The sequence below is a fragment of the Brienomyrus brachyistius genome, chromosome 11, assembly GCF_023856365.1.
Source record: "Brienomyrus brachyistius isolate T26 chromosome 11, BBRACH_0.4, whole genome shotgun sequence".
Lineage (NCBI taxonomy): Eukaryota > Metazoa > Chordata > Actinopteri > Osteoglossiformes > Mormyridae > Brienomyrus > Brienomyrus brachyistius.
The window spans coordinates 10,539,497-10,567,405 of NC_064543.1; the positions used below are offsets into that span (position 1 = coordinate 10,539,497).

The 27,909-nt window shown below is 44.0% G+C and overlaps 1 protein-coding gene and 1 non-coding gene across 4 annotated transcripts; both read right to left on the minus strand.

Moving 5' to 3' along the window:
• Positions 1-823: 823 nt before the first annotated feature.
• On the minus strand, positions 824-897 carry trnat-agu (transfer RNA threonine (anticodon AGU)). Its single transcript has one exon. It is a non-coding gene; the product is annotated as a tRNA-Thr (tRNA).
• An 8,986-nt stretch (positions 898-9,883) lies between these two features.
• On the minus strand, positions 9,884-23,698 carry gpatch1 (G patch domain containing 1). 3 transcript variants are annotated; one of them, XM_049030001.1, is made up of 20 exons: positions 23,583-23,698; positions 22,081-22,215; positions 21,896-21,981; positions 19,958-20,118; positions 19,658-19,755; positions 19,418-19,479; positions 18,655-18,900; positions 18,173-18,323; positions 16,820-16,899; positions 16,525-16,729; positions 13,328-13,654; positions 12,859-13,037; positions 12,598-12,725; positions 12,366-12,502; positions 11,986-12,176; positions 11,186-11,423; positions 10,947-11,054; positions 10,555-10,652; positions 10,264-10,421; positions 9,884-10,126 (listed from the first exon to the last, which is right to left on the minus strand). In XM_049030001.1, exons 1-20 carry the CDS (start codon positions 23,620-23,622, stop codon positions 10,099-10,101), a joined length of 2,856 nt encoding a protein of 951 aa, XP_048885958.1. In that variant the 5' UTR covers positions 23,623-23,698; the 3' UTR covers positions 9,884-10,098. The 3 variants fall into 3 exon arrangements, with proteins under 3 accessions (XP_048885958.1, XP_048885956.1, XP_048885957.1); XM_049029999.1 differs by lacking the exon at positions 23,583-23,698 and adding an exon at positions 22,672-22,899; XM_049030000.1 differs by lacking the exon at positions 23,583-23,698 and adding an exon at positions 22,672-22,898 and having other exon boundaries at positions 19,418-19,476.
• Positions 23,699-27,909: the final 4,211 nt, after the last annotated feature.

The window sequence follows — 27,909 nt, forward strand, 5'->3', positions numbered from 1 at the left end:
CAGAAGCAGCAAGCACGGGACCAAAAGGAGGTTAAGGAGGGACGGCCCGTTTTACCCTTCTGTGCCTCTTAGTCTGTAATTATTTCAGGCCAGAAGCGCAGAAGGCTCGCAACTTTTTTCTGCACCTATTTTGCTGGTTCAAGTCCCAAGAGGAGCTATGCTGTTGTACCCCTGAGAGTCATTTACCATGATTTGCTCCAGTAAAAATATCCAACTGTATAAATCCATAAATTTTCAAGCTGCTTTGCATGAAAGTGCCAGTGCAGAAACAAAATGTACATTGCTCTCATGAAACATTTAACAATTAAAATTACAGTTAACAAACAATATATATATATATATATGCCTAATCATTTTTTTTGCACGGACACGTACAAAATATGGTGTATAAAATTAGTCTGAGCATATAGAAGCTTGTATTTATTATATATGCCATTGCCGTGATACAAAGTCAGCATTAAATTATCTAGAAGGTATCCAAAATTTCATGTGATTAATCGATGAAAATGTACACGACGGCCAATCTCACGTTCAGCATTAATCACAGTAATCTCTGGCATGCTTAATTGCTATTTCCATTGAAGCCTACAGTGTCGTTAAATGATTACATAATGAAACGATGGAAAATGAAACGTTTATAGCAATTCAACAAAAATCAATATATAACCAACTCTACTAATAGGCTACTAGTACGTTTGACCGAATTACTTTTTCCCCTTGTATATATACCTTGTTCGTCCTCTTTATACTCATTTGTATCAATATCTGCAATAAAATACGTAACAGAAAATTATACAACAATTAAAGAATGGAAATAAGGAAAAGGCACCGCTGGGATTCGAACCCAGGATCTCCTGTTTACTAGACAGGCGCTTTAACCAACTAAGCCACGGCGCCGCTGCGTAAGAGTGCGCAAAAAAAACGGTTTTTATGACAAATATGTAGCTATTCTAGCGTGTCTCAAATATCGCAATTATCTCAATGTTAGTAATACTGTAACAAATTTGTTTGAAGGTGCTTCTAATCCGGAGCGACAGTCACTGTGAACTTGCCGAGTCGCTTCCGTTATTGTACAGAATGAAAATAATATTGTAAAGTTTCCACGCTCGTTTATTAAACTTCATTACTATTCCTGCACGCAATAATCCAAGACAAGGTGGTCCTGGGGGGTGACAACTGGAGGACGCCTTGAGTCAGCAGAAAACACACTTGGGGTTCTCCAGGTGGGTCACATAAGAAGTCCTACCACAATCCTCACGCTGCATGAAAGGAAAGTTAAGCGATCGCTTCTCCACTAGGACATTACAAGCAGCGCGTACAGACGCTCTTCTTAGGTGTGACCAGCCTTCGTTTTACCTCCGTGTTTCAGTTGCAGCGGTGTACTTAGCCCACCCGGTGTCCGATACTAGTACTCCGCCAAGTCTCAGGAAAATTCTCTGAATTTTCAGTGTTTCACAGCCGTACGATCGCGTCCTAGAAATACTTGTTCATAAAACCAGAAAATAAAATCAGATTTTCTGCATTAAAGAATGTTAAATATTGTAGCCACATACTAATTTTTAATAAGCTTTCGATTATGAAATTGTTTTAAAAAAAATTTGAGAAGGTGTTAATTAAACTGTGGGCTACATTATTCCCCCAATCTTTCATCTATATCCTCTTTTAAGATGTTTCTAGAAATTCATTAGCCCTTTAGGTCAAGGCCAAACCTATGAAGTTGTCTTGACGATAAATGAGGCTCACAGGATCTACCTTGGAGGCTGAAGAAGCCCACTTTTTGCAGGCATCAATTGCCACATCCATCCTTTTGTCCCTGGTGGGGGGGAGGAGGGGGTCACACACAGGGCAAGTCGTCAAATGCATGCAAAACCTGAGAGCAATTTTCTGTGGGGAAATTCATCATCGAGACGCTGACCCCCCCTTTATTCTAGCAGTATCACGGGAGAGAAGACACACGATGCAGCATAAGGGGAGCTGGCTGGCGGATCGGCCACCTCACCTTATAGGGTCGCTACCACACCATATTTCTACAGAGTTGGCCGAAATTGCCCGAAGGCACCAGACACTGGGATAGAAGCTAGCAAAAGGGAGTATGAGCAAGGTTATGCTAGTTGCTGTTGGTAACCAAGGAGATCAGTAACAGCGCAACAGGACCAGCTTTAACATCCAGACACCACATATTACTGTGGTTAAAGCAAAATGAAGGTCCGCATTTTACACACACCTCTGCACTCAACCAGAGGTGGATAGTTCAGGTCCAGAACATCCAGACTAAGGTTTTGTTTAAGACGGTCAGCTGAGTTCTCTGTGAATGTAACTCTTCATGCTCGACTGGTTACTTGAAACAAAAACTTGGTTTGGATTAAAATTTTTAGCACCTGAATATTCCACCTCTGCACTTTACTAAATTATTACTAACCAGTGTGCGTATGCCGCAAATGATCTGTTAAATGCATCGTGTTTTAGTATGTGTTTTAATGCAGTGCACTTGGGGGCCTGAGCGAGGACAGAGGTTGATTGTGCAATTTACTCCAAAACTGTAGAAAAATTAAATCAATATATTGAGACACAGAATGATACAATATCATTTATATCGGTATATATTTATCATGTGTTAAAATTGGTGCTTTATTAAAGATTTTTTAATTGAAACTAACAGTATTTATTCCTGGTTGTAAATAGTGTGTAAGCTTTGGTTGTGGTGTTACACAAAATCCTTCACAGGTAAAGTCGGTTAGTGGTCTCTCACGGAGAAGCTGGGAGAGGGCGGGAAACATTACTTGGTTCATTAAAAAAAAAAAAGCAAAAAAAAAACCGTAATTTGCAATATTTGCTGGATTTTGTTAAAAGCCAATACATGAGGGTCTTTTCAGTTATTAAGCACAAATTAAATGGTTGGCAGGCTTCTTGAGTTTCTGGAGTCATTTGCCAAACATAACATTCACCTTCTGTTTTGAGTCATGTTCAAAAGAAATTAGTCTGTATATTAATAAACATTAACAATTGTTGTCAGGATTGCAGAACACATACAAGAGAAACAATATCATAACCAGGGATGGACATAACTGGTATAAAAGTACGCATTCACCTTTAAAAACGATACGTGCAACGATCGATTGTGGTAACAGTGTAAATGCATACTTATTTTATGTGCATTTGCGCTGACATGAAAACAAAGTATAATGCATTTTAATCTTTATTTGCTAACTCTACTTAGCATAGGTATGTACTTGTTATGGCAGCGCAAATGCACATAAAATAAATACGCATTTGCGTTTTTACAAACAACCGATTATCGTACTTACCGTTTTTAAAGGAGAATGCGTACTTGCGTACCAGTAATGTCAATCCCTGAACTTAACCTGTGTGTGTGTGGGGAGGGGGGTTCAAACATGTTTTCCTGGCAATGGGGTCGTTGGATAAAAAGTTGGAGGAACACTGGTTTAATGGATATTGAGAATACCCCATTATACCATATCATACACTATTTAACAATAATCTATTAAATGCTAATGTGTACCTATACATAGATAAATACGTGCACGCAGAGGCATGCACTAGTCTTTATTTTATTGATTTCATTTTCCCTAAACATACTGAATAAGAATGATCTGTTCTTGTCTTTATTTAGGCATAATACTTTTTAGAACAACATATCTGAACTTGTTAAATGCTCTGCAAGGCAAAGTGATCTTATACAAATCTGACACTGTTTACCTAATCGTCTACTGCAGAGTAACACGCCATAACAGGAGAGAAAAATGCCAATTTTACTGCAAAGTGTGACATTTATAGATGACTAAGATTAGTCAATGACACATAAAGAGAACAGAGAGCACCAGTCATTAAAAGTTAACTATAAAATCTTACTTTAAGTAAAATTGCAGACATTGAAATCTGCGAACAAATGCAGCTAATAGCTCTATATGCCTGTGCATGGGAAATGGGAGTCAGGTTCTGAATGCTGACATGTGAGGGATGTGAGAGTTTTTTCTGTCAACAGAAGATACAAAGGGGTCCACTCTGTTGCTACTGCCACTGCTGAGGGTCTGGCCACCATGTGCGTCTGCACATCTCAAAGCTGGTGCCCCACATTTTTGGTGAAGCAACAGTTGGCGATCATGTTGGAGCTGCGTGCTAAAAGCAGAAGGACGGACCCAGTCATCAGAGGACTGATGGTTGTGAAATGAAGAGATGGCGAGTGGCAAGTGTGTGTGCCTGGTTTACGGTGATTTCACATTGTCACGCCAACTGACCTTCAGCCCCCATGCCACAGAAACCGCAGTTAAAGAATCCCAGCCAGAATCCCAGGCCGGGGTAAGGATATATTTTTGCGCCGTTCCTATTTATTTCAGCATAATTATCAACGTTTTGTTACAGCTTTGGTTGAATTTTGTTTTACTCACTGAATTATCCCACGCATTTTTGTAATGTGGTGATACCCTAATCTGGTCCCACAGACAGTTCATGTTTTTGCTCTGGTAGGGAGCTGGGAGGGAGCAAAAATGTGGACTGTCTGACAGGGGGCTCAGAGGAAGCAAAAACATGGACCGGCTGTGGGTCCCAAAGGACCGGGTTGGGAAACACCGGCCTAAATGGTAATGCAGGCAGTGACAGATTCCATGATGCTGCGCTCCTGTAGAATGAGATGACGGATGAAATGTTCCTGACACTGGCACAGATACAGTGCGCAGTACAGAGCTGCAGTGTGTAGCCGAGGCTGACATTCTAGGTAATCTCCCATCAAAGGCAGAAATCCCATTTAAAGGAGACGTCTGTGTTATACTCTCCGGTACATGTGTGATCCATTGGAGCTGCATCGGAGGACGTAGCTCAAATCCCTGAACACCGTGGGAGGCCAAGCCCTTTTGGTCAAAGATCAGGCTCTTTCCTGCTGCGATCCTTCGGTCTGCCTGTGCTGCCTGGAATCAGATTAAACCCCAGGGAGCCATAAATGCACTGAATGTAGGCCAGGCCTTTAAAACTACACCGAATCCCTCCAGCTCCTCTTTACAGGGCTTATAAAACCAATGGATGGAGTATTCATAACAAGCAGATAAAAAGGACACTAAATCTGTGACACGCTGCTTCAGTGCTTAAAAAAGAAAGGAGATCAGAAGAGCAGACGCCCAGCTGCGTTTTCCTCCGCTCCTTTCTCATGACAATAGATGGCTTTTCCGTAATGGTTCAGTAGCATTTTCAGTGACATGCGAGCAGTAATTTTCATAAGATTGCACTTGATCTCGGCTCTCACGGACATTCGGGTGACACAGCTCTGTTACATAACTGAAAACCTGGCATGCAAAGATATACTTGCTACAACTTTGTATTAAATAATTCTTGTGCCATAAAAGTATCCAGCTATCACTCCGTTTTCAACAACTGCTTATTGGGTTGTGGAACTCAGTGATAAAAAAAAAAACCCAATCTATTGCAGGAATAACAATCGTAAAATACAATAACTGGGCATGTACCATAACAAAATAGAATAAAATGACGGTATTAAAATCTATGGAAGATTAACATCACACTTACAACAGTGCAATATAGATGGCAAAGTTTTTTGAGAAATGGCTTTAATGTTACAAAATGTTAATGCATTTTGTGACAACTGCACATTACCTGTTGATGGAGAGGGTGGTTCTGAGAGAAGGGAGGTCCCAGAAATTGATGTTCTTGTCCACAGATGCCCTGGCAACATGCTCACTTTGGAGGTCGAACTAGCATCTTGTTTATTTTTTTGTAGAACAACCATCAATGAGATATTTACCTGCCACATTGAACTCTTCTTCTCTTTTTAAGGTTTGTGTAAAGCTTTTTATTTTATATTTAAATTGCATGGCACTTTTATATTCATTTTAAAATATCATTGAATGACAATGATCAAATATATGGTGGAATAAATATACCACAAAATATTTTTGACATCACACAACCCACAAGTACTTTTTGTTTAATTGTGATCATGAAAATATGCATTTGGAGTTCATTTTGGTTAAAGTAATGAAATAATTACACAGATCCAATCAATCAATATTATTTTAAAGGATAGATTTATTTTCATTTATTGTAGTCCTACAAAAAAATACTGGTACCAGATGAAAGTTGCAGGGATTAACCAGGCAACAAAACAAAACAGGCAACAAATAAAAACAAAAGAAGCAATACAATGTACAGAAAGGACAATACAATGTACATAATGCACAATATAGGATACAATAATATTAGTGCAGCAGTAGTAAACAATAAAAACTGCAACAGACAATAACTGGTATTATGATAGTTTGCAACATTGTAATACATTGTACAAAAGCACAGAAGATAACAATAATAACACTGATGCTAATCGTTCATGACAACCATCTCTAGTTATTAGAAAAAAAGATGTAGTTTACAATGCTAAATTTGTACCTCACTCTGAATCTTTTTCCTGTAAGTTGAATGTCTTTGCATCCTATCCTTAATGTGATGAGCTGTTTTTGCTGTGTCAGTGCAGGTGAGGTAGATGGCATTCTCAGTGTTGGTGGAAGACGCTGCTGACTCCCCCCTCTCTGAGATGCTGCAGGAGGTGAGTGAGTCACTGTAGGCAGGGACGGATTATGGGTTGTGTGGGCCCCTGGGCAAAACGTTCGCAAGGCTCCCCCCCCCCCACCACAACCACCACCACAATTTAAGGGCCCTTGGCAGCCAAACGCCCTCCCTATAGGGTCAGGGGCCCTTGCAGGCAGAGGATCAAAGAATGTAGGCCCTCTAAAATAGACAATCGAAAATACATTGTTGATAAGCGTTGCAAATTGTATTGGGCTAGGGGTCCCATGGGCCCCCTGCACCCCAAGGGCCCCTGGGCAGCGGCCCCGCTGGCCCGGTCCGTAATCCGTCCCTGACTGTAGGGCTGCTGGACACTGCTGACAAACACACACCCAGAACCTGACTGTCCCAGCAGCGCAAGACACTAAAAGACCCTCTGACACTTAGGCCAAAATACTCCAGTCTTCAGTTCTGAAGTGTGAGTATTAGCTTCCAAGAAGAGGAGCAACATCCCTCCGTTAGTTATTTAATTATCTCCTTAGATAATTAATGAGACATGAAACACATTGGAAGTCCACAACTGTTCTGTGGCGCTCTCAGGATATAGCAGTTTTATTACGGTGTTCCAGGGGAAATCTGTTGCATAAATGATCCGCATAATTAAGTACAAATTGGACCAATTAAACCAGAGGAACAGCTTGGAATAAAAGCAGGCGACACACACAGCGAGCCAGGAATTTAATCTGGTTTTGCTGTCCTTTTGCTGGAAGCTCAAATGTCGGCCATATTACAAAGAAAACTGAAAATGACTCATGAGAATATTGCCGCTTTCAGTGTCCCATGCAATCAGGGTTTCGTCCCAGGATACAATAAATATCCCATGAGAAAATAGCTTTATATGTCACAATATTTGCATAGGTAAATGCGTTCAGTGGTAAAATATCTATACATACAGTATCTAACAAATGTAGTCCCGGTATCAAATAGTAGAAGTCTACTCCAAAATGTGCATTGCTCAACAGTGATGAACTGCTGTATAACCATTCAGCAAAAACTGACCAGTACATATATATATATCTCTGTATCTCTGATCTTTTGGAAGACCTGCCCTTGCTTAAGCAAATGTTGTCCTAGCGGAGTTGAACATAACATATTTTCAATAATCCTTCAAGTGCCAAACGCTCTCGGGTAACCTTATAGTTTTGATTGTATGAAAGCCATTCTGCCTCTATCTAGGGACAGCCTTTGTTGCTGGGTTGCCTGGTAACAGAGATTGACTGCAGAGAACACAGGGAACAGAGCCTTGCAGGAACTAGCTTTCATAATACCAGATATTTCTAGCTTTTGGAAAAGAAAGCTGTTTTCTTAATTTGCTGCATATTAGATCTGAATACGAAAGTCTGCCATTGCAGCACGGACGTGCTAAAACTACTAACACCAATGTTAATCTACTTTATGGCACTCAAGTCGCTCACACAGAAATAATCCCTTAGTATCGTCTTCCTTCCTGCACCTGCTGGGTGATGATGTAGATTTTTTTCCCCCATTATTGAGGGCTTTGGTTGTTTAAAAACAATTAAGCTGTATTTAAATATGCGAGGACAATACTTTTCTGCCTTAAACATGGAAGTCACACGATGCAACCAGAGTTGACGCCTTTTGAAGCCATCTGACTTATTCATAAGGCAAACTAATGGTGGAAAAGTGGGGCCTTGCCTGGTCTACTGAAGGTTGAGGAACCACACTTTTATCTTGGAAATAGACTAACTGCTCTTACCGCAGGCAGATATCATCAGCCACGATTGCCGGTAAAAATGAACTCAGAATCCTGTACAGAAACGCACCCCAATTCATATAAATCATTTAATAACTTACATCCACTTTTGTGTTTATTCATTTCTCTTTTCATTTGGATAATAAAAAACTTGCATCCAAAGTGTATGAATGTGTTAAAATCAACCAATTCAAGTTCATTGTTAAAAGGTATAAGAGCAGAAGCCCTCACTGGAACCTGACAACTCTTTGTGTCAAAACAGTGCAATCAATAAGCTGCGGTCTGTCTTAGTACAGACAGTATATTTTTGATATCAAACACTAAACTGGAGAAACAGTGCAAAACGTGCAGTTACAATATGAGTGTTCAGTTTTGGTGGCCTGTCAGGAATACCCAGCGCATTGTATTGTTATCGCGGGAACTTGTACACATCCTAGTGCGACCTAAACGGAAGAAGCGTCAGCTGATTGCGTCAGCATGGCCCCTAAACACTGCGATGGGAATCTGCAGGAAAAAGAGGAGCAATATTACTTTGCCAAGCTGCATATTAAAACCAGACCCAATGTTCTTTTAACAAGGTTTTAACAAAACTATTAATAAAGCACAAACAAGATTTCAACAAATTCTGGAGTGGGAGATTACTAACTCAAAAAAGAATTTTGCCAACTGAAGGTCTTGGCAAAAATCCTTGGGCACTTTTCTTTGGATGCTAGACGAAAGCTTATCTAACGTGACTCTAAAACAATTAGGGAACCTGAGACATATTAATGTGCAACCCATCTGTTTGAATTATTTCGGGAGACGGCTAAATGCCTCTTCACTTTTACACAATCGCTTGTACTGATGCTCCCTCACTCTCGCCTTGCTTAGCTTGTTCACACAAACATTGTCGTCCAAATGGAGAGGACTGCTGCTTTAACACTGAGATTTTTGTGTGTGAAATTGCCATCCGGGTAATTAGCAGCAGATCGAACACTCCAACCGAAAGGTGGTCCACTTCAGTGTTTCTCATTTCTAGGGTGATTAATCGTCGGACTCTGTTACCACATTGCCCTCTCATAAACTTCAGCTATTTACAGTATTTTACCTGCATAACATCTAATATTAAACAGAAACCAGAATCATATATGATTGCTACCAAGAATGAGAAAAGAACAAGTATAATATACGTCTTATACACTCTAAAAACACACAGCCAGCTTCATGCCGACATACCAAGAGAAAAGATGAGTCTCCATAACTTACCTTTAAACAATAAAGCATTTACCCAGTAATGAAGTTATATAACTTAAAACTTCAGATCAGAGGCCTCACTAGGAATCTGAACAAGCCCCAAATAACTGTCCCGGATGTAAGATCCTAGCTTAGCTCCTGCTGTGGATGATGGTCTATTGCAAGGCACGCACACTCACACAAAACCACAAAGTAAATGTCATTTAGAGAAACAATAAAGCAATTAGAAATATTTTCAAAATACAAGAGTATTTTATTTAATAAAGGTTTTGTTTCTTCAGATGCAAGTTTGCGATCAAATTAAATCAAAATCAACCAACCAACCAACCAACCAATCAAAAAAAATCCTCCGGAAGGGTCAGCGGCCCTTTAATAGTCTGCCACAGTCAGCCAGCAGTGCAGCTCCCCCACGTACAGGAAGCAGCACCGCTGTTCTCAAAGCAGGCCGCATCGGGGGTGGTGCAGGCGCTACATTTAGCACAGTGTGCCATGGCAACTGGCGCGGGGTCACTGTCCTCATAGAGGACACGGGCTCTCTTTGGATGCTTACTGCAGAGTCACTCCTATTTTTTCCCACGGAGACTCTTCAGCCTGCATAACAGAGGGAAACAGCCATGTCAATATGCTCCTCTTGTTACTATAGTTATGCCGATTGAAACTGAGCCGTTTGGAGTACTAGGACATGAATAAAAAAATAGAAAGTCATGGGGGGGAGGGCTTATACACACCTTGTCAACAGCTCTTCTGTGGAGACGCTTCCAGGAAGGCCGTCTGCGTCGCTGTCCTCAGAGCCGTCGGAAGTGCTGTCAGACTCCTCGGCCATCGGCTTCTTCCTCATCTTCTTCTTCTCCTTCTTGCCCTTGTGCTTCTTGTGCTTCTTCTTGTGCTGAGAACCAGAGGAGAGAGTAGATAAGAGGAGAATCGTTGCAGCACCTGGACGCCCGGAAGGCAGCAGAAGTGGCTGTGGTTGTGGGGAGGGGGGGGGGGGGGGTAGGTCAGCTGTCCGGTCTGCAGTCTACCTTCTTCTTGGCCTCCTTCTTGCTTTTATGCTTCTCCTTGCATTTCTTCTTGTGGGCGTCGCCCTGGGGCACAGCTGAGGATGCTGGGAGCTGCGGCCCTGCGAGATTAAAATGCGATTCCTTTTAAACAAGAGAGACACGGTTTATCAAAATATAAATATTAGTATGCATTACGGTCTTTGACACCTTTGAGAACAGAACTGGGTTCAAAGCCGTGATACTGAATCTGAGGATTTACTTCAATAAATTTACTACCATTTGTCATTACCTGATCTTCAGTACCCATCTGATCAGGCTACAGAAGGGGATGCAATTACTCAGGAATGTGTGGACTGAACAGTTTACTGGCTAAGCTCATAAATGTCAAGGTTTTGTTGATAAACACAACTGACATGAAGATGTTGGGGGCGGCAGCTTTGGTCCAAACTCTTCCTCTTCCTGTGTCTGTTCTTGAGAAGGGGCAGCGGGCAGCTTGGGTGGTTCCGGGGGAGGTTTGGCTTCTGAAACACCAAGCAAACCAGCAAAAATAAGAGGCACAGCCATTAGCCTTGAGGCTGCAGCTACATCATACTGTGCGTGTGGGGGAGGGGGGGGGGGGGGGGGGGATGGCTGCCATCCATAGCAGTTTCACCTGGAGCAGCTGAACATAGGACTGGTACTGCTGATGGGTCCATTCCAGTGCTAAGTGGCCCAGGTGGCTGAAGCTCCGTTTGCCGGTGGCCATCTTCATCATCCTCCTCCTCACTGTTGTCTTCGGACGACGAAGACGACTTCTCGTCCGATGAGCTGGCGAAAATGGCTTTGAAGAGGTCCATGGGAGGCCTCCTCTCCTCTTCCTCCTCTTGGGGCTGTTGTGTGTCTGGTGGTAACTGAGACGGAGAACATCTGCTGCCTCTACCTTTCAACACAATCTCACCATTCAAAATATCACAACTACCTGGGATGCTGATGTGTGTTTAGTAATAGTAATATTAGAAATAAAGAACTAGGAACAGCACGTTCCAGATTAAACGGTTCATTATTGCTTTTCAGTTCTATAAAATGCAATTTATTTTTATATTAAGGTATTAAGATTTATCCTTTCAGCTATTGCACATGACTGGATGATGTGTTCAAATACTTCCGCAGCTTTAAAAAGTTTAGTGACTGTAAATTTTATTACATTACAGCAAGGGCAGGCAGCCCTGATCCCAGAGTGCCAGTAACCAGCAGGTTTTCTATGCTACCTGCTCTCTGATGAACCGCATCTGATCTCGGGCAGATAGAAACTCAGCAGGTAGGATAGAAAACCTGCTGGACACCGGCACTCCAGGACCAGGGTTGTAGGGTACTACTTTCTAGATGATAATGATCTCAACAGGGTTAGGGAGACCAGGATGTCTGACCGCTGGGCACAACGTGGAGTGTGTGTGCGACGGACCAGCGCAGCACCTGGGACAGTGCTGGGGGCTCTGGGGTGAGGAAGGGGGCGGGGGCTGGCTGGCTGCCAGCAGGCTGCTGTGATGTGGAAGCCTCGCTGCGTGCTACACTGAGGAACTCGCTGATGGCGTCCTTCGACTGGCCCGATCGTTCCGACACATCCCACCGGGACTTCTTTCCTGGCTCCGCCCTCTTTGGTGGGCCTAACAAGACAAGTGCGAGGACAGGCAGGTGTCTAGTGCTCAGATACAAGGGAAATATGTGTTATTCAAACTAGGTGGGGGGGGAATACACCCTGTGCTGGGCCAGATGACACCATTTACAACAAAAACTAGGCAAAGCTGAGAAATTTAAGTGGCATGAAAAGAAGCCTGCCTGGGGGAGGGACATACCGGCTAACGGTGACGAATCAGGCTCACTCTGGGCTCCCATCGGCCCCCCGGACCCCGGTCTGCTGTCCGTCAGGGTCAGGAAGTTGAACACAGAATACTTGTCCTTCTTGACCTTGGGTAATCCCACTAACCCAGACCTGGGGGTCGAACAGAGAGGACAAGCTCTTGTGCACTGCCTTCAATGTCACCAGAGTTACCGGAGAGGCCAGCGATGGGTGCCCAGGGCGCGTACCCCGGGTAGGGGTCAGGGATGTTGAATCTCTTGCAGAGTAGCTTGTCGGGATGCCACTCAAAGGTGTCCCTTGTCAGCTTTCCGAACATTTTCATATTGACCGCTGACTGCTTGTCATTCACATCGCCCTGGAATGAAAAGGAGAGCAAAGGAGAGAGAGAGAGAGAGAGAGAGAGAGAGAAAGAGCGATTGAGAGAGAGCTATAGTCAAGGCTGCCCAGAAAGTGACCTTTCCTGCATCGGCCGGGGGGTTGTGGACTACCTCCTGCTCCTGGGCGACCTCCACCATGTCGTCGTTGTCCTCGTGCTTGGCCCTGGTGAACCTGGAGGACAGGCTGGAGCTGCTGGGCTTGTAGAGCATGGCGGCCCTCACAAACTCGTCCCTTTCGCGGCCTCGCTCCCATTCTGTCATATTGCCGTCCAGGCTGGACTCCAAGGCATCTGGACCAAACCAGGGAACAGGGGAAGTGTGGCTTGTTAGCCCTCGGTGTCAGCTGGCTTTTATCAACCAGTACAAAAATGCTCTGGAACTCTCATGCCCTGGAACACCTCAGCTTCTCGCTAGTCCTGGTCCTCAGCATCTGCAGTTAGCAGTAGCTGCTGGCCATGCCAGCCTTAGGCCTTTTGCCTTTACATTTATTAATTGATTTATTGATGTAATGACTCGGACAGAAAGGCCCCTGGCCTCCTGGCCTCGCGTGTCCGCTGTGCGTCTGCCACAGATTAAGCACCTTTGTGACCCTGTTTCAGCCTGCTGATGTATTGGTCATAGCGCGCCTGCTTCTGCGGATTCTTCTCGAAGGGTCTGAAGGCGCGGGACGTGTCGGCTGTGGGGCTGCGCCAGGCACTGAGCACCTCCTCGCAGCCGTCTGCCTGGGGGAGCCTGGAGGGGGCGCTCTGGGATGCTCTGGCGGTGGCCGCGGCCACTCCGGCCGCCACGATGGCCGCGCGCCGTTCTCCCGACATGGCTCCCGGTACAGCGACGCCGGCCGATCGCCGGATGCCTTCCAGTCGCTCCTTGTCCTTATTATCCAGCAGGTCAAACACGGAGGCCGGACCTACAGACCCGGACACCAGAGATACAGGAAAAGCTGTTGCATCTTCAAATAAACGGCAAATTTCTACATTTATCAGTACAGAAATTCCATCCATCCATCCACCCACTATGCAAAGTTGTGGGGATCTGAAGTGCATCCTGGAAGACACAGGCACAAGGCAACGAACATCCCCGGAGAGTGAACACCCATCACAAGGCAAGTATAAAAATTAAAAATTCATAATAAGTGATAGCAGCAGCCTATTAAAGATTTACACTAAAATACCTAAAAATAACAAAAGAAAAGCATTATGCGACACACATGCCCACTCGCATGTACGCCTACGGAGTGGCAGGCTTCAGCGGTCTCTCTTTGTCCTACCACCATTCACCTTGACCTCACGTTGTATCAAATATCCGACATCATTAATGTGCATTTATATAAGGATTAAAGTACAGGTAAGATATGTGATAAATATAGAGCTTTTCAGGAATAACACTGAACTACGTGGCAGTACCATGGTCCTCACACTGTCGGACTGAACTTCTACTGCAGTTCACTGCAGCACTCGGCCTGGAGGAGACGCGCAGCAGCTTTGATCCAAAGCAACTTCAAAAACCCATTTTTCCTGGTCAGGTCACTCAAGCAGAAGCCTTCTGACAGCCCCTGGGCTTCCCCACCCACCACACTGCTGCTACCCGACTGTGATGATGTCACTCTCTGTTACATCACACGGCACGTGATGCTTTGATGTCTCTAAAAACTCAAGAAAAACTCATTTTTCTTTTTCAAATGTCATTTTATCAGAGATGTGAAGGGGGCCTACTAGCGAGGGCTGTAGGATTGGCCGGCCTCAAATGGCCTCGTTTCCCTGCAGCTATACCGCCATGGAGAGTGGCTATGAGATAAGATAAGAACATCCCTTGTGTTATCTAATGGACAGTGCCAGATCTTCGAGAGGGCTGTCATCTCCTCTCCAGGGGAAAGAGTTTATCTCTTAGCGAAAACAGCTTTAGATTTCCACCACTGAACTGGGAGTGTAACGTTTTATTTCATTTTCTCTTTGCGTGTCACAGGAAGCTTGAAACGACAAACGTTCATACTCAACACAAGCTTTTGCGACAGCCTATTATCCTCACAGTACCTAAAAAATATGCCTGTACGGTTTGGTGTTTTATACAGCGGAGTCATTTTTCATTTAGTAATTCATACTAATCCCCCCGTTTAATGAGCAAAGCACTCAGAGAAGCCAGTCAACCATCCAGAAATTTGCTCAGGTCCTCAACTGGGAGACTTCCAACGGTGATGGTCCACAACAGACGGTCTCAACATAAAAGCAGTGAACTAGCTTGACCCTAACCAACCATGTCTTCCTAGTGAAGCAGAGCAGTGGCTGCGCATTTCGCTCCACCTTGTCACAGATATGGACTTTAACAGAAGGTATCGCCCAGAAACACACAAGCCAAATCTCTCTGCCTGTGACCGGCAAGCTTACTCTCACCTGTATGCGTCTCCGCATGCCCCACGGAGAACAAGATGAGGTAAGTGGGAGAAGAAAAAGAGAATTTATTAATCCATTGGGATTAATAAAGCATCACTGTATTTCAGATTTGCATTTGCGACTGCATGTTCCCATTGCCATATACTTGCCATTACAAACATTTGTCCATGCGGTGAAGCTAGCGGACATCAGGGACTTGATTCATGGCCCAGAAGCTGCCAGTGAAGAAGCAGGAGCGGCGTGAAATTGGGGAGGGCTGCTTCACGACAGGGGCCTCGGGGGTCCAGGCTGCCGTGCAAATTGGCAAGCCTCTCGTGGATGGAAGGTACCCCGGGGGGGGGAGAAAGATGACCCGGATTCCTGACTCCCGAGCGCCGAGAGGGCGGCCCATGTGGACGAGCGCCATTCACGCTACTACGACAAATCACCAGCCAGGCCATGGGTCACACTGAGCTAACGATTTGGTTAAATGTGACAGTAAGAAACCCAGAGCCCACCAAAGCATACACGCCTGCCAAAACATCGCATAAAAAACTGAATTTCCATGCTCCGCTTCCTGGCCAGTTCACTTAGATTGCAATTAAGGGGAAATTCCAGTGAATTCTATCATTTTAATCACTGTGTCCTTGCTGCAGAGTGACTCAGATACATAACAGACAGGATTTTCAGCTTGTGTTTCCACAAATTGCACTTGCTTCATGTGAAAGGATCAAGAACCCAAGAGGATAAAATCTCTTTCGTATAAATGAAACCTAGTGATAATCAGAAGACAATGCAACACATGCTGGGGACCTGCTTGCGGAGACGATGTCATGTGACCTGACCTGAGGACACCCCCAGCATGTGAGGCTCAGAGCAGCCACAAGGAGATTAGCTGATCCGGCTGAAAGCGAGTTCAAGAGTCGGGGCTTGTTCTGATCAGGCACAGCGGTCTCTATGGGACTCATTAAGGCAGCCTTTAATCACAAGCAACAGGAGACGAACGGGCGGCTGGTCCAGGATGCGATTGAACTGAATGCTTGTTTCTCTTCTCAGTGAGCGGGGAACAGCTACGGGGACGCCGCCATCTTTCATGTGGACATTTCCGTTTTCATGGTCTGCCGTTATTTTATTACATTTTTTGGTAAAGATGTTGTCAATAAAATGCCCGTTTTGACCAGCGGCTGTTCCAGTGTCATCCCGCTAGGAATATTTCTAAGGTGTTAAAGGCGACAGACATGGTGGGAATTTAGACATCTTCATAGTTTTTGAAGTTCTGCTATAATACTGATGCCAACAGTACTTATGTATAATCTTATGGGCACAAGAGCCACTGTGTTTCTGGGCACCAGGGAGGGTGAGGATTCCCAGCAAAATCCCACAAGCGGAAAAGGCAAGAGAGTGTTGGCACCTGTCAGAGAGGACTCCCCCAGCAGGTCTCTCCTCTGCGAGGCATCCAGCTGGTGTCGCCCTTTCTCCTGGGTCTGCTGGGGCATGTGGCCCTTTGACTCCATGAGAACTTGGGCTACCAGCGGGCTGGAGCTGGCCAGATCCACCACTGGGCGAAAATAGTGCACTGGTCTGAAGTTCCGGGGAAGCTCAGGAGGAGGAAATATCTGGGGAGGGTTCAGAAGGTTCAGAGAGGTCAACCAACCATATCGACATGGTGATCTCAATTAATACCGAATCTGAGAGGAGCCACCTACGGTCTTAATCTCAGAGGGCTGGGAAGCCAACGTAAAGCCCTCCAGGATTTTACCCAGGTAGGACGCATCCCTGCTAGATCCTGATAAGCAACAGAAAAACAGGAGAGAAAATACAATTAACACATCAATCATTTTAAGCATTTAAGCAAGTTTTCTAATCACATCGCATTTATCAGCCCTACTTGGTGTCTGTTGAGACAACTCAGGCAACACCAACGTATTTGACACTTATTTGTGTGTGTGTGTGTGTGTGTATATATATATATGTGTATGTGTAAGAATATATACACAAACAAGTATGCTGCTTAATTTTCTAAAATGAACCAGTGTTACAGTAATAAAAAATGGCCAATGTGTACTTCCACATGCCTCTTGGTCCTGATCAGATTTAACAGTAACCAGTAAAAAGAGATTCTGTTCATGTCGGCTGATGAACCAAATCTTGCTCATACTAGGCACTGGCTTGCAACGCCTGGTCAAAATGAGTCATTTCTGAAATATCATTCTCTGTCATCTGCTGAGATAATTTTTTAACATTTGCTGGATGTCATCATCGATGCCTCATAACAATCTCAGTAGACTCTTCCACAAAAAGTTTAACTGGTCATTACTATTAGCTATAAAAACAAAGCCTTGCAGTAAGCACGCAGAGTACAGGACGATGAACAGTTTAAGTGCCGCCGGACATCTGCATGAACAGACGGCTGTCACTGTCTTGCCAGATGCTGAACTATCTATCTATGAATTAAAAATGGAGACAAGAGTTTTGTGCTTTAGGGTGAATCTTCAGTGGTATATGACAAAAATGATGATTTCTGAAACCAGCTGTATATTATAACATTACAATTAAAAGCCACAACAAAGCCTGGTCCACCCTCAATTACTGTAGCCATCCCAGACAAACTTCTGTCGTCAGGGAATCCGCATCGGTGTGTCAGCTCATGGACAATGGGTTCCGTAATAGTTTCTATCAGCAAGCAGTGAGGCTGCTCAATAGCTGATCAGGCTCTTAGTGTGGAGACTTTGCACGGTAGCACACTTCGGCTCGATTTATTAGGACTATTTTTTAAATTTTAAATATTTTTATAGTTTTTACTATCACTTATTATATTGCCTTCATCCACCGCTGTTGCATTCTTGCACATTTGATAAATAAACTGAAGTTTCCCCATAAGAGTTCCATAAGGAACAGATTGTGTGCATGACGACAGAGGATTCCCGTATAGAACAGCGCTTGCTGCAACAAAACTCGTGACACACAGGAACCCGAGGATGAATTCTTCAGAGCAGATACCCATCCACACAGCGACTGATGCTGGGGCTTACGATCGGTTTGAGAATGAGCACGGGCACCTTTTGTCTTCTTGTTGTACTGCGCTGGAGCTGTCCAGCCATACAGCCCGTCGCCCGGCTCCTCCCCACCGAGAACTGAGTCGTAATTGGACATCGTGTCTCTGTCATAGATGTCCGCGTCGGCATCTTCCAGTGCCCCCACCCCGAACGCCTACAAACAGAGCACACATTAGGCTACTAAATACAATGACACAGAGACTCTTCAATGAGGCTTTATCGCCTGTGACTCAGCACATTAAGCGTGTTTCCTGGCTGCCTGCTTCACCCAGAATTCCATCCAGAAGCTACATTAAGTCTGACTTCTAAGCCACTAGGGAACCATGAGGAACTGCTTGCTTACAAAACCGTCAGTAGTGACAGGGGCATCATTAATGATAAATCAGTTTCATGAATTACAGAAGTACTTCCGAAAACGAACGACGTTAGAGAGCAGAACTGACGCAGATGCATCACAAGCTCCAGCGATGGGTCTTCAGACATACCTCTCCTGATATGCCGCCCTTCCGCCTGTGCTTCTGCCTACCGGGTCCCAGGAGATTACTGGTCCGGTCAGAGTCCAGGGTGAAGAGATCAATGTGCCCCATTCCAGGTAAGCCTGTAAGGGCTTGATGGGGGTCCAGGCCCCGATAGCCCAGGCCATGGGGGTCATCCTTAGGCGTGAAGTCAATGGGCATGACATCTTTCGGGGCAAAGGTCACGTTTTCAGGAGCATAGTCATCCTCCTCTTCCTGTCAAAGACAAAAGGATTTACTGAACACATAAGCACTGGGTCATACATTCATGCCTCTTCCAGCTGTTTCACCTGGTCAGGATCATGAATAGTGTGATATACAGTAATAATATATATATTTTTTTGTTCACAGTGTATGAATGATAATACCACAAATAAAATTGTGTTTCATGTGTCTAAGCTGGACAGGTGCTTTAAAAGCCCTTGGGAATATATGTAAATAAATAAGATGAAATTTAAATTTAGGGCTGCAGAATTAATTTCCTTGGCTGGCAGAGTGACGGCACTACTGGGATGCAGAGAATGCCCCTTATTCCCAGTTTCCCCAGTGGATTAGGGCTGACCGCTGTGACCCGCACACTTCTCCACTATTGTTCATACCTCTAGAAATGTCTGCGTATCTCACGGAGAGCAAGATGGGGTAACTGATATCCATCCATCCATCCATCCTTCCATCCATCCACTCATCCATAAGAAAGGAAGTTAAAACAGCTAGGTTGCTAGGCTAAGGTTACCTCTGATTCCTCTGAACCGTTCGGTGGAAGGGCACAAGTGTAAACCCGGGACCCGGCCTCTGCTGAGAGACAGAACCTGAGTTACTACAGCGAGGCGATGCAGTAATATGTCAAGGAAAATGCAGGCTGCTTAAAGGTGAAAACGCAGCAGCACACATAACAGGACAAAATTAGCAAGTACGCTGTGGGGAATAACACAGGCTAAAGGTGGGTCATTTCTGTGGGGCGCCGGTGACGCACCGACGTTCTGCTTTCGAGGTTTCCTCTTTGCTCGCGGCCCGATGCCTTGCCCCTCCTTCCAGCCCATTTTCTTCAGCATCTCGACACCCACCGACGTCCTGACAGACAAAGAGCACGTGGTGAACAGACCACCACCTTTACTACACATATACTGACCCGCCATCGACTATTAGTAAACAGAGAAATTTAATTAATTTAAGATGGTCAGGAGGTTAACTGTAATACTGCATGCACTTAAGCATACTGAAGTGGGGTTTTGAATTAAAGCAAAATGCATAATAATTCTTTGGCACATCTCACCTGGCAGGTGCAATGAGATCTTCCAAGACAGTGTCTCCAGGAATGGGAGCAACCAGAGAGTTCAGAGCACGGGCTTTGGCCCTAATTGTGTCCTGACGGCCTGAGGTAAAGTCTTCAGTAGTGGTGATTTCTCTGGGTGCTATTCCATGCTCACTAAAGTCCTGGAAATCAATTATGAATGAGAAGTTATTGGAAGAAGATCTAAAGAATATTCATTAAAATGGACCACAGCCCTGGATATTCGCCTGGTTTCTGCAAACCACTCATTTCACTGAGAGCTTCAAGAGGTACTTTAAGTAAAGAATTAAAAACAGCTTTTCGATTTCAATCCAAAAAGTGCTGCCAGGTTCAGCTCATTCAGGTTCCCGGCTGCACCACCGTGCTTCTGCAAAGGATTTTGTTTGACTTGATTGGGGGTCTGAATGTAAACACTTTGGAAAATGGAATCATTGGGCAAGGCCACCTATGCAATGCCAATTAAACTCCATTGACGTGAAAATGAGCAGTCAGGCTATGAGGTGCTTATTCAGCACAATGTTTGCAGCCCTTTATTGCCCTTCTACTGCTCTCTCATTCCATGAAATGCAAAAAATCACCTCATTCCAACACAGACTGTCAGACCTTCCCATTCACTCCATAAAACGGCACAGACTCCACTGTCCTTACGTTACCGCAGAAACTACTAATGTTATGCCACCGTGGTTAACTACATTACCATAGTGTACATTTAGATTTACTCAAATCAACAGACGGTTTTAGGATCATATACAGGGCAACTAGAAACAAGCCATCGGCACAAACAGGAAGCATATACTTCACAAACCGCCAGAGTGTCATTTTTGTTTTCATGCTTAAAAAAAAGACCAAAAAAAAAAACACAATAAACACATAGAACGATTCCAGTCATGTACCTTTCAATGCAGAAGTGGAAGCAAAACTGAAATGAGTCTGGGACTCCTATGAAATAAAAAGAACTGAAGGCTGCTGGGATTGCTGTCAATGCCTTAGGCCTTATTCACTGCAAATGTGACTATGTACTGAAAAAATATGTGCCGCACGAAAGTTTTGAGGGCTCCAGATAAGAGAACAATGTATCCTGGTGTTCTAGCACGATCCTGAGTTATCCTCCTTGTTGGGAGGGGAATGCAGCCCCTAGTCTGTATAGAACAGAATAACAAATGTACGACTGAACTTTCGCTTTGCTGGATTAGGGAGCATATGCAATATACCTAGACTCAGTGCTAATGAATCATTTAGTCATAAACTTGATGAAGAAATGGACTGTATAACATTATATCCTGTAAGAAGATGTTTTACGCTGAGTAAGTGCCTGCGAGTTGTCAGAAATGATGAGGGCCGGAGACGTCTTTGCACAAGAAGAGGGAGAACAGGGAGTGAATGACCGAGGAAGACTGCAGGCCAGACGACAAGAGACAACAGGGAACATCTGGTGACCCTGTGCGGCGACGTAATTCTCAGAGACGGTATAAAACGTATGTTGATTCCATTTTCTCATTGCATGGGGGGAAAGAATACAACCTATTATGGGTTTAACACAATCATATCCCACAACCAATGAGTGAAAGACAAACTTGCTTATCCTTGTTAACTAACATGGCCCCTGTGAGGTACAGGCTAGTCTCTCCTTTGAGGCAGAGGCTACAGTCCCCAGTGATGTAGAGGCTAGAGTCCCCTATCGAGAACGTTGGTGATTAAAGTCCCGTGTTTTCGGTATTAATATTATTAATATTATTATTATTATTCTTTTTAATTTGATGCTATTTTTTCCTGAGCTTATTGTTTTTTGTCTGCTCATTTTAATTCGTTTCTTTCAAAAGTCTGTAAAACATTTTATAAACCATGTAGTTAAAACAGTGCTACATGGACAAAGACTGATTGAAAGACTGATGACACATAACCTTATATCAAAGCGATTACCTCATCATCCATGAAATCCTCCGGCCTGGAATTAACTTTCTCGGCTTTTTGTTGTCGGGATGATACAAATGTTGAGGGTGCCCATCCTGGAAAGCCACAATGCAGCCGACATTAAACACGGGTCACCTCAAATTATTGCCCTAGAGCTATGAGAGAGATAATTCACGAGATGATTCATCACGTACCTTCTTTGGATCCCACAGTATTAAAATAACCCGCTGAAAATCCCCCAGTGAAAGCACCATGAAATCTCTTGAATCGCCCCTTTTCATCTTTGACTGTCTGATCATGGAGAGGTACTGGTTTTTTAAGTGGCTCATCTACAGAGGGAATGAAACACACAGGTATAATCAGGGTGAGTACGCTGAGGTAGAAAAGATGTTTGTTTCCAAACTGTTCAAATTCTTGCAGAAACTCTTAGAGTTGTAAACTACTTCAGACACACCATGCAAGCATTTAGCCAGCTAAAGAGGCTAACTCGGACACATGGGAATACAATAACTAGAACGGTTAGGATTCCAACGCAGTGTGTAAGTAACTTCAATCAGTTATGATCAAGTTAAGGTTTGTCTTTAAGTCGGTGTAACCTAGCTATCGTGGAGAAAGTGTTCATTCCGATAGCTGCATCCTGAACAGCGAGCTAGCTGTTATTGCTCGCCTTGTGCTACACTCCGTGTGAGGAACACCTGTACAAAAATCCTAGGCAAATATAACAATAATTAAGCTTCTCGACATATAGCTTCGATGTCTGAAAATGAATTTTAAAATAGCGCTACCTTCTTCGATTGGGTCTAAAGGGGTTCCATAAGACACAAAATCCTCTGTATCGCTGTCCGCCATGTTTACTACGCCGACGGTAGCCCGTCAGGTCCATAAAGTTCAAGGAGCGCTGCGACATCGGCGTTTCTGACTGAGGTATGTTATTTAACCACGATTATCACTTAGTTTACAACCATTTATAAATCGTCTTGTAAGTATCAAATAAAGCATAAATAGATGTAACCAAACGAAAACTAAAATATATATATATATGCGCAAAATATGTTCATCCAAGAAATCGCACGAAGCATGTTTTACGTCGTTGCGCCATCTACTGGTATAACCATGTACTTCATACTCGGGTAGATTATGCGAAATACGCGTCTATTACTGTAGGGCTCCACAATATATCATTTAAATAATGGTTGTAAAATATGTTACATTTAACAGTTCAAGAATGATATTTAATTGTACCATTTATGCCCAATAATGAAAAAAATAATTAAATTAAAGATAGTTTAATTAACCGTAGTTAAAGATACACGTAACTGAAAAATTACTATTGATTAGAATAAGCAGTAGTTGCAGGCAAAATAATAATCTTAATGAGGTGATAAACACTGTATTAGGTAATTTTCCCCCCAAACCACACGAGGATCAATAAACAAATATTACGCGTTTCCTCTGAGGTGTATGCTGCGATTTGTGCAACAAAATTACTGACAAAGTGTCAGTTTGTGCTCTGGTTTGTCTCGTAAAGGTTTGAGTTACGGATTAAGCACGATCAATCTGCTTTGCTTCCTGGCCCTAAAAGGTATCGTTCCATTTAAGCAAAGAGTGTTGATCTAATTATTTTCGCAGTTCCTTCAAAACTCCGTACTTAGGCCAGCGCATGTAAGAAGCGAAACATTCGGCGGTCTCGGTTCACCCGGTTCTCCCGCAGGGTTTGCCCGTGTCAGTGCAGCCATCCAACAGCAACAGCTTGTGGTTATGCCCCGGAAAACGGTGCCACCATCTTAAACTGAGCAAATTATACTCATTTCAAGCGATTCACAAATACAAGTTCGTTCGCTGGGGGTAAAAAAAAAACTCAACATCTTCGTTTTTAGGTCATACACGGTCTATTTAAGTTAGAACTACAAGCCTGCAATTCCTGTCACGCAGCCCCCTCATTGCACTAAACACATAGTATATTTTACAAATGACAGATAAGCTTTATTTCTCTGCTTCAGCAAGAACTACATCCAGAGTAAACCTTTCCGATGTATTTGTGGAAATGAAACTGCATAAAACTTATCTCATGCCTGAAATACATCGTTCCTTCGGCGCTCTGTTTTTATTAATGTGTTTTGGTAGCTATATTTTTTAACAGTTGGGCCAAACGGCTTCACTGCCCAGGCAGATCCTACAGGAATTACTCACTTCCAGCGTGTGCAAAGAGCCTGCCATGCTTTTGTGCCAGCTGATCACATCCCGTGAAGGTGATGTCTCCAGGCCAGGCTTTGAGGGGTAAGCTTTCACCCCGCAGAAGACAAAGTTCAGTGAATTTTGTTGAATTTGCTCCGACTGCTTCCTGCGTGCCAGATTTGGTCTGACACAGTTTCCAAGGAGGTTACTGTCACCTGAAGGGTTTGGGTCATGCTGGTCTCATTTCAGCCATAAGCATTGAATTGGAAGCAGCAAGTATTAGGAAACGCGTGGCCCAGTATGCGCCATTTACTTTGCTTAATGTTTGGATTACAGTGTAAATGAAGCTAAACCTTTCTTCACTCAAAAAAAAAACAAAAACTGAAGGTTTCTATTTGCTGCTTAAATGTGATGCATTGTGCACATATATGATTTTGTGGGCGAGGGGGGTGGAAGAGGGGGCCAACTGCAAAATTTACCAATGGGGACCTCCCTTGTTGCCCCCCATGCATGCAAACTCTACTTTCCAGGTCCACCAGTTTTATCGAGTGCCCCTTTTGACAAGAGACAATCATGCAAATTTTGCAACAATTTACTGAGAACTTGGTAAATTTTACTGATCTGATTGGTCAAAACTAAATCTCGGTCTGGATTTTTAATTTCTGAACTGGAACTGTGAACAGCCCGGGCAGATCAGGCCAGTCCATCACAGGTCATGTGACTCACAGTCTATGGACAATTTAGAGAGGCCTAATTGCATATCTTTTACCTGCAAGAGGAAACCAGAATTCCCCGAGGAAACCCGTGTAACAGAAGGACAACATGCACACACAGAGGTGGGATTTCAATCCTCAACCCCGTAGCTGTGAAGAAGCGATGCTGCTGACTGAGGCGCCAAGCCTTTAGATAAACTGACAAAATATCTGATGTTGTCGGACATTCCAAAGCACTTTGAGTTTTTTTTTTTTCTTTTGACAAATCTGATCTGCCTGATCTTTCCATGCTGACTGAGAGTATCTGGACGTTTGTATTTTTCTTTTCCTGAATAAGCAGTGCTGTTCGCTGCTCTTGTTACCTCCAGGGCTGTCCCGTGTGAGTGAAAACCATGGGAGAAGAAGCATAATTTATCTGAATCTGTAAATAAATGCGTGCTACAGCAGAGGAGAGGCACGAGGGAGCCTGGGATCCGGGTCTCAGAGGGCTGATGCTGTGCTCATCTCCACAGAGTGGCAGAAATGTGACCAGGGCCGAACAGCTCTGGTACGGCGCAGGAGGGATTACGGTATTCCGAGATCGGCTCTGCCTTCGCGAGGCACCGTTTCCTCTGCCGCTGCAGTTTCGGGAAGCAGGAGAAATATGATGCCATTTCATGTTTCTTTCAGTTGATTGGCCAGTTGTTTTTTTTTGTGTGTGTGCACTGTGCTCTAAAAACCGTGATGTTTTATTGAAGTTTCCCTCTATTAATCCAGGATGGCTGCAGTGCATTCACAGTAAATTGGCAAAATTCCTTTTGTACTTTACTAATTTGTCTTTCTTTGCACTACAGAAAAAGCAGGATGGAAAATATATGTATGGAAACTGAGAAGTTACATATTAATTACGTTGTTCGCGAGATGAATGTTTTGCCATTGACAAGCAATGGGAGAATAATGCTTGGACTATGATTTAGATCAGTAGTTTTGCCACTAGATGGCAGGCTCTACATCTTATTGTGGGCAATTATCTCACATGTAGCTTATGCTGAGTCGTGCACTTTTCCTAAGGTTAATACTTTAAAAGGCAGCTCCTTTGCCAGGTCCTTCATGCAAATCCTCATTTCATGCGAAGAGAACGGCTCTATTCATTTGAAGCATGTACCTTCTTGTTCGCATCCCAAACCTGATGCCCCGTTCGGCCCAAACGTGCTGAAGTCATTTTTAACCCACAGCCATTTGGCGGTGCGGTGGGCTGGCTAACTCTCGCCGCGCGTCACACTCATGCCTGTCGATGTTTGTGTTTGCTCAGAGTGCGAAATGAAGACACCGCTGTTGTCTCCGCGACTACAGGGTCCGACTAATTATCCGAAACCGGCATGGGAGCCTCGCCACATTACCAGACCCTAATTACGCGCATCTTCCTTTGCAAGTCTGGGCATCGGCTACTTCCTTGTTCCCGGACGAATTCTGGAGAGGGTGGTAAACATTTGCATGTGTTTACAGTTTATCTGCATTCATTTAATGCAACTGAGAGGCTCCTACAAAACCCCTAGTTCTCAGTAACAAGCCATTTGAGAAGATCTCTTCTCATCTTCATCATTCCAAAGCACGATCTACCTCATCAGCCAGCGGTGGCGGAGTGATGGTAGCTGAGAGCTCTCTGTCACCCAGGTCTTTTCACAAAGAGTGCTCCCAGGCTACAAGAAATGCTGGAGATGACAGGCCCCTTGCCCCAGCCCCACATCTCTGCTGTTATTAATCGTGGTGGAATGATGGAAGTTCTGATCTCCAATTCAGATTCGTTTTTTTTCCCCCAGCTGTCCGCAAAAGCGGCAAACAGCTATGTTCCTCAGCATTCTTTCTCAATCCTGTCTCTTCTCAGTCCCGAGACCTTTTCTTTTTAATTTTTATTTTTTTAGCTTGTCTAACTCTGCCGGTGAACACTTCCAGGGCGATTACACCCCCCACAACTTTCTCCCTTTGGGGAGGTTCCTCCAGGCTGCCGGGCTCCAACACTAAGCTTTTTTTTTTAACTGCATTTTTTTCATTCATTACTTTTCCTTTTAGCTTTCAATTCATCGACAGTTTCGCTGGTACTATCTTCTTGGGGGAGGAGGGTGGGGGGATGGACAGAAGTGAAGGACACATCATTAAAAAAAAGGAAGATCTATGTAGCAGAACAGAATTTATGCCGTAAACAAACCTCTCAATCAGTCTCCTGTTTGTGGGAAAAACCATATTGCCTCTTTGCTACAGCAGCACTAACGGAGCCTTATCAAGGAACATGTGACAGTCAAATACATCCCATTTACAAATCTTCCAAAACTACTAAGAAAGCAAGTTTGTGCTCAAGTGTAGCAGTAATGTAAGGATTTTGAATCAGACAGTACCAGTTGTGTACTAATTAACATAAATGTTTTCAGACCTCAGTTATATAACAAAGCAAAGGACTTTAAGTTACTTTTTTGGAATCAAATGCAAGGGCAATGTCATGTGTAGTAATTGAAGGGTCGTGCCGGTATCCCTGGGAACTGGGGGCGCGAAAATTTTTGCTGTAAATGCACATTTTCTCGTGTTGGAATGTGAATTTTTCACAAGTAATAAAAACAGTAGGGATAAGTTGGGGAAGGATCAGGAGGGTTATTTTTTTTTTTTTTTGCCTCGCCCCCAGGGTCATTCCTCTTCGCTTGCACGATCCCACGTGACCTGAGGGTGGCTCGTGCGACGTGCTCTGAGCTGAGTACGTTGTGGAAGCAGCCCTGCCCTGAGACTGAGCACTGCAGAAGCCGCAAACCAGACAGGACATAATTACTCTGGATTCTCCTGTTCATCTTCATCATCTCACAAAATCCTGGGTGGCTTAGCAGCCTCAGAGCCGTCTGCATGGATTTTGTAGGCAGTGGGTACGAGTGTGACTCCACTCTTCTGCTGTTGATGGCCCAGTGCATTTGTGAAATACAGCATCCAGGCCAGCTCTGCTAATGAAGAGGTGTTCTCGTCCTACTTAGGCCAAAGTGATTCACAGGCTAACAAATGAACCTTATAAATGATGGACATGGATCTTTTTCTGGCTATGAAGAGACCCCGACCTAGACATGTATGCATGGAAATAATTAAGTACTTTGCCTGAAAAGCGAACATAATCTGCTGAGG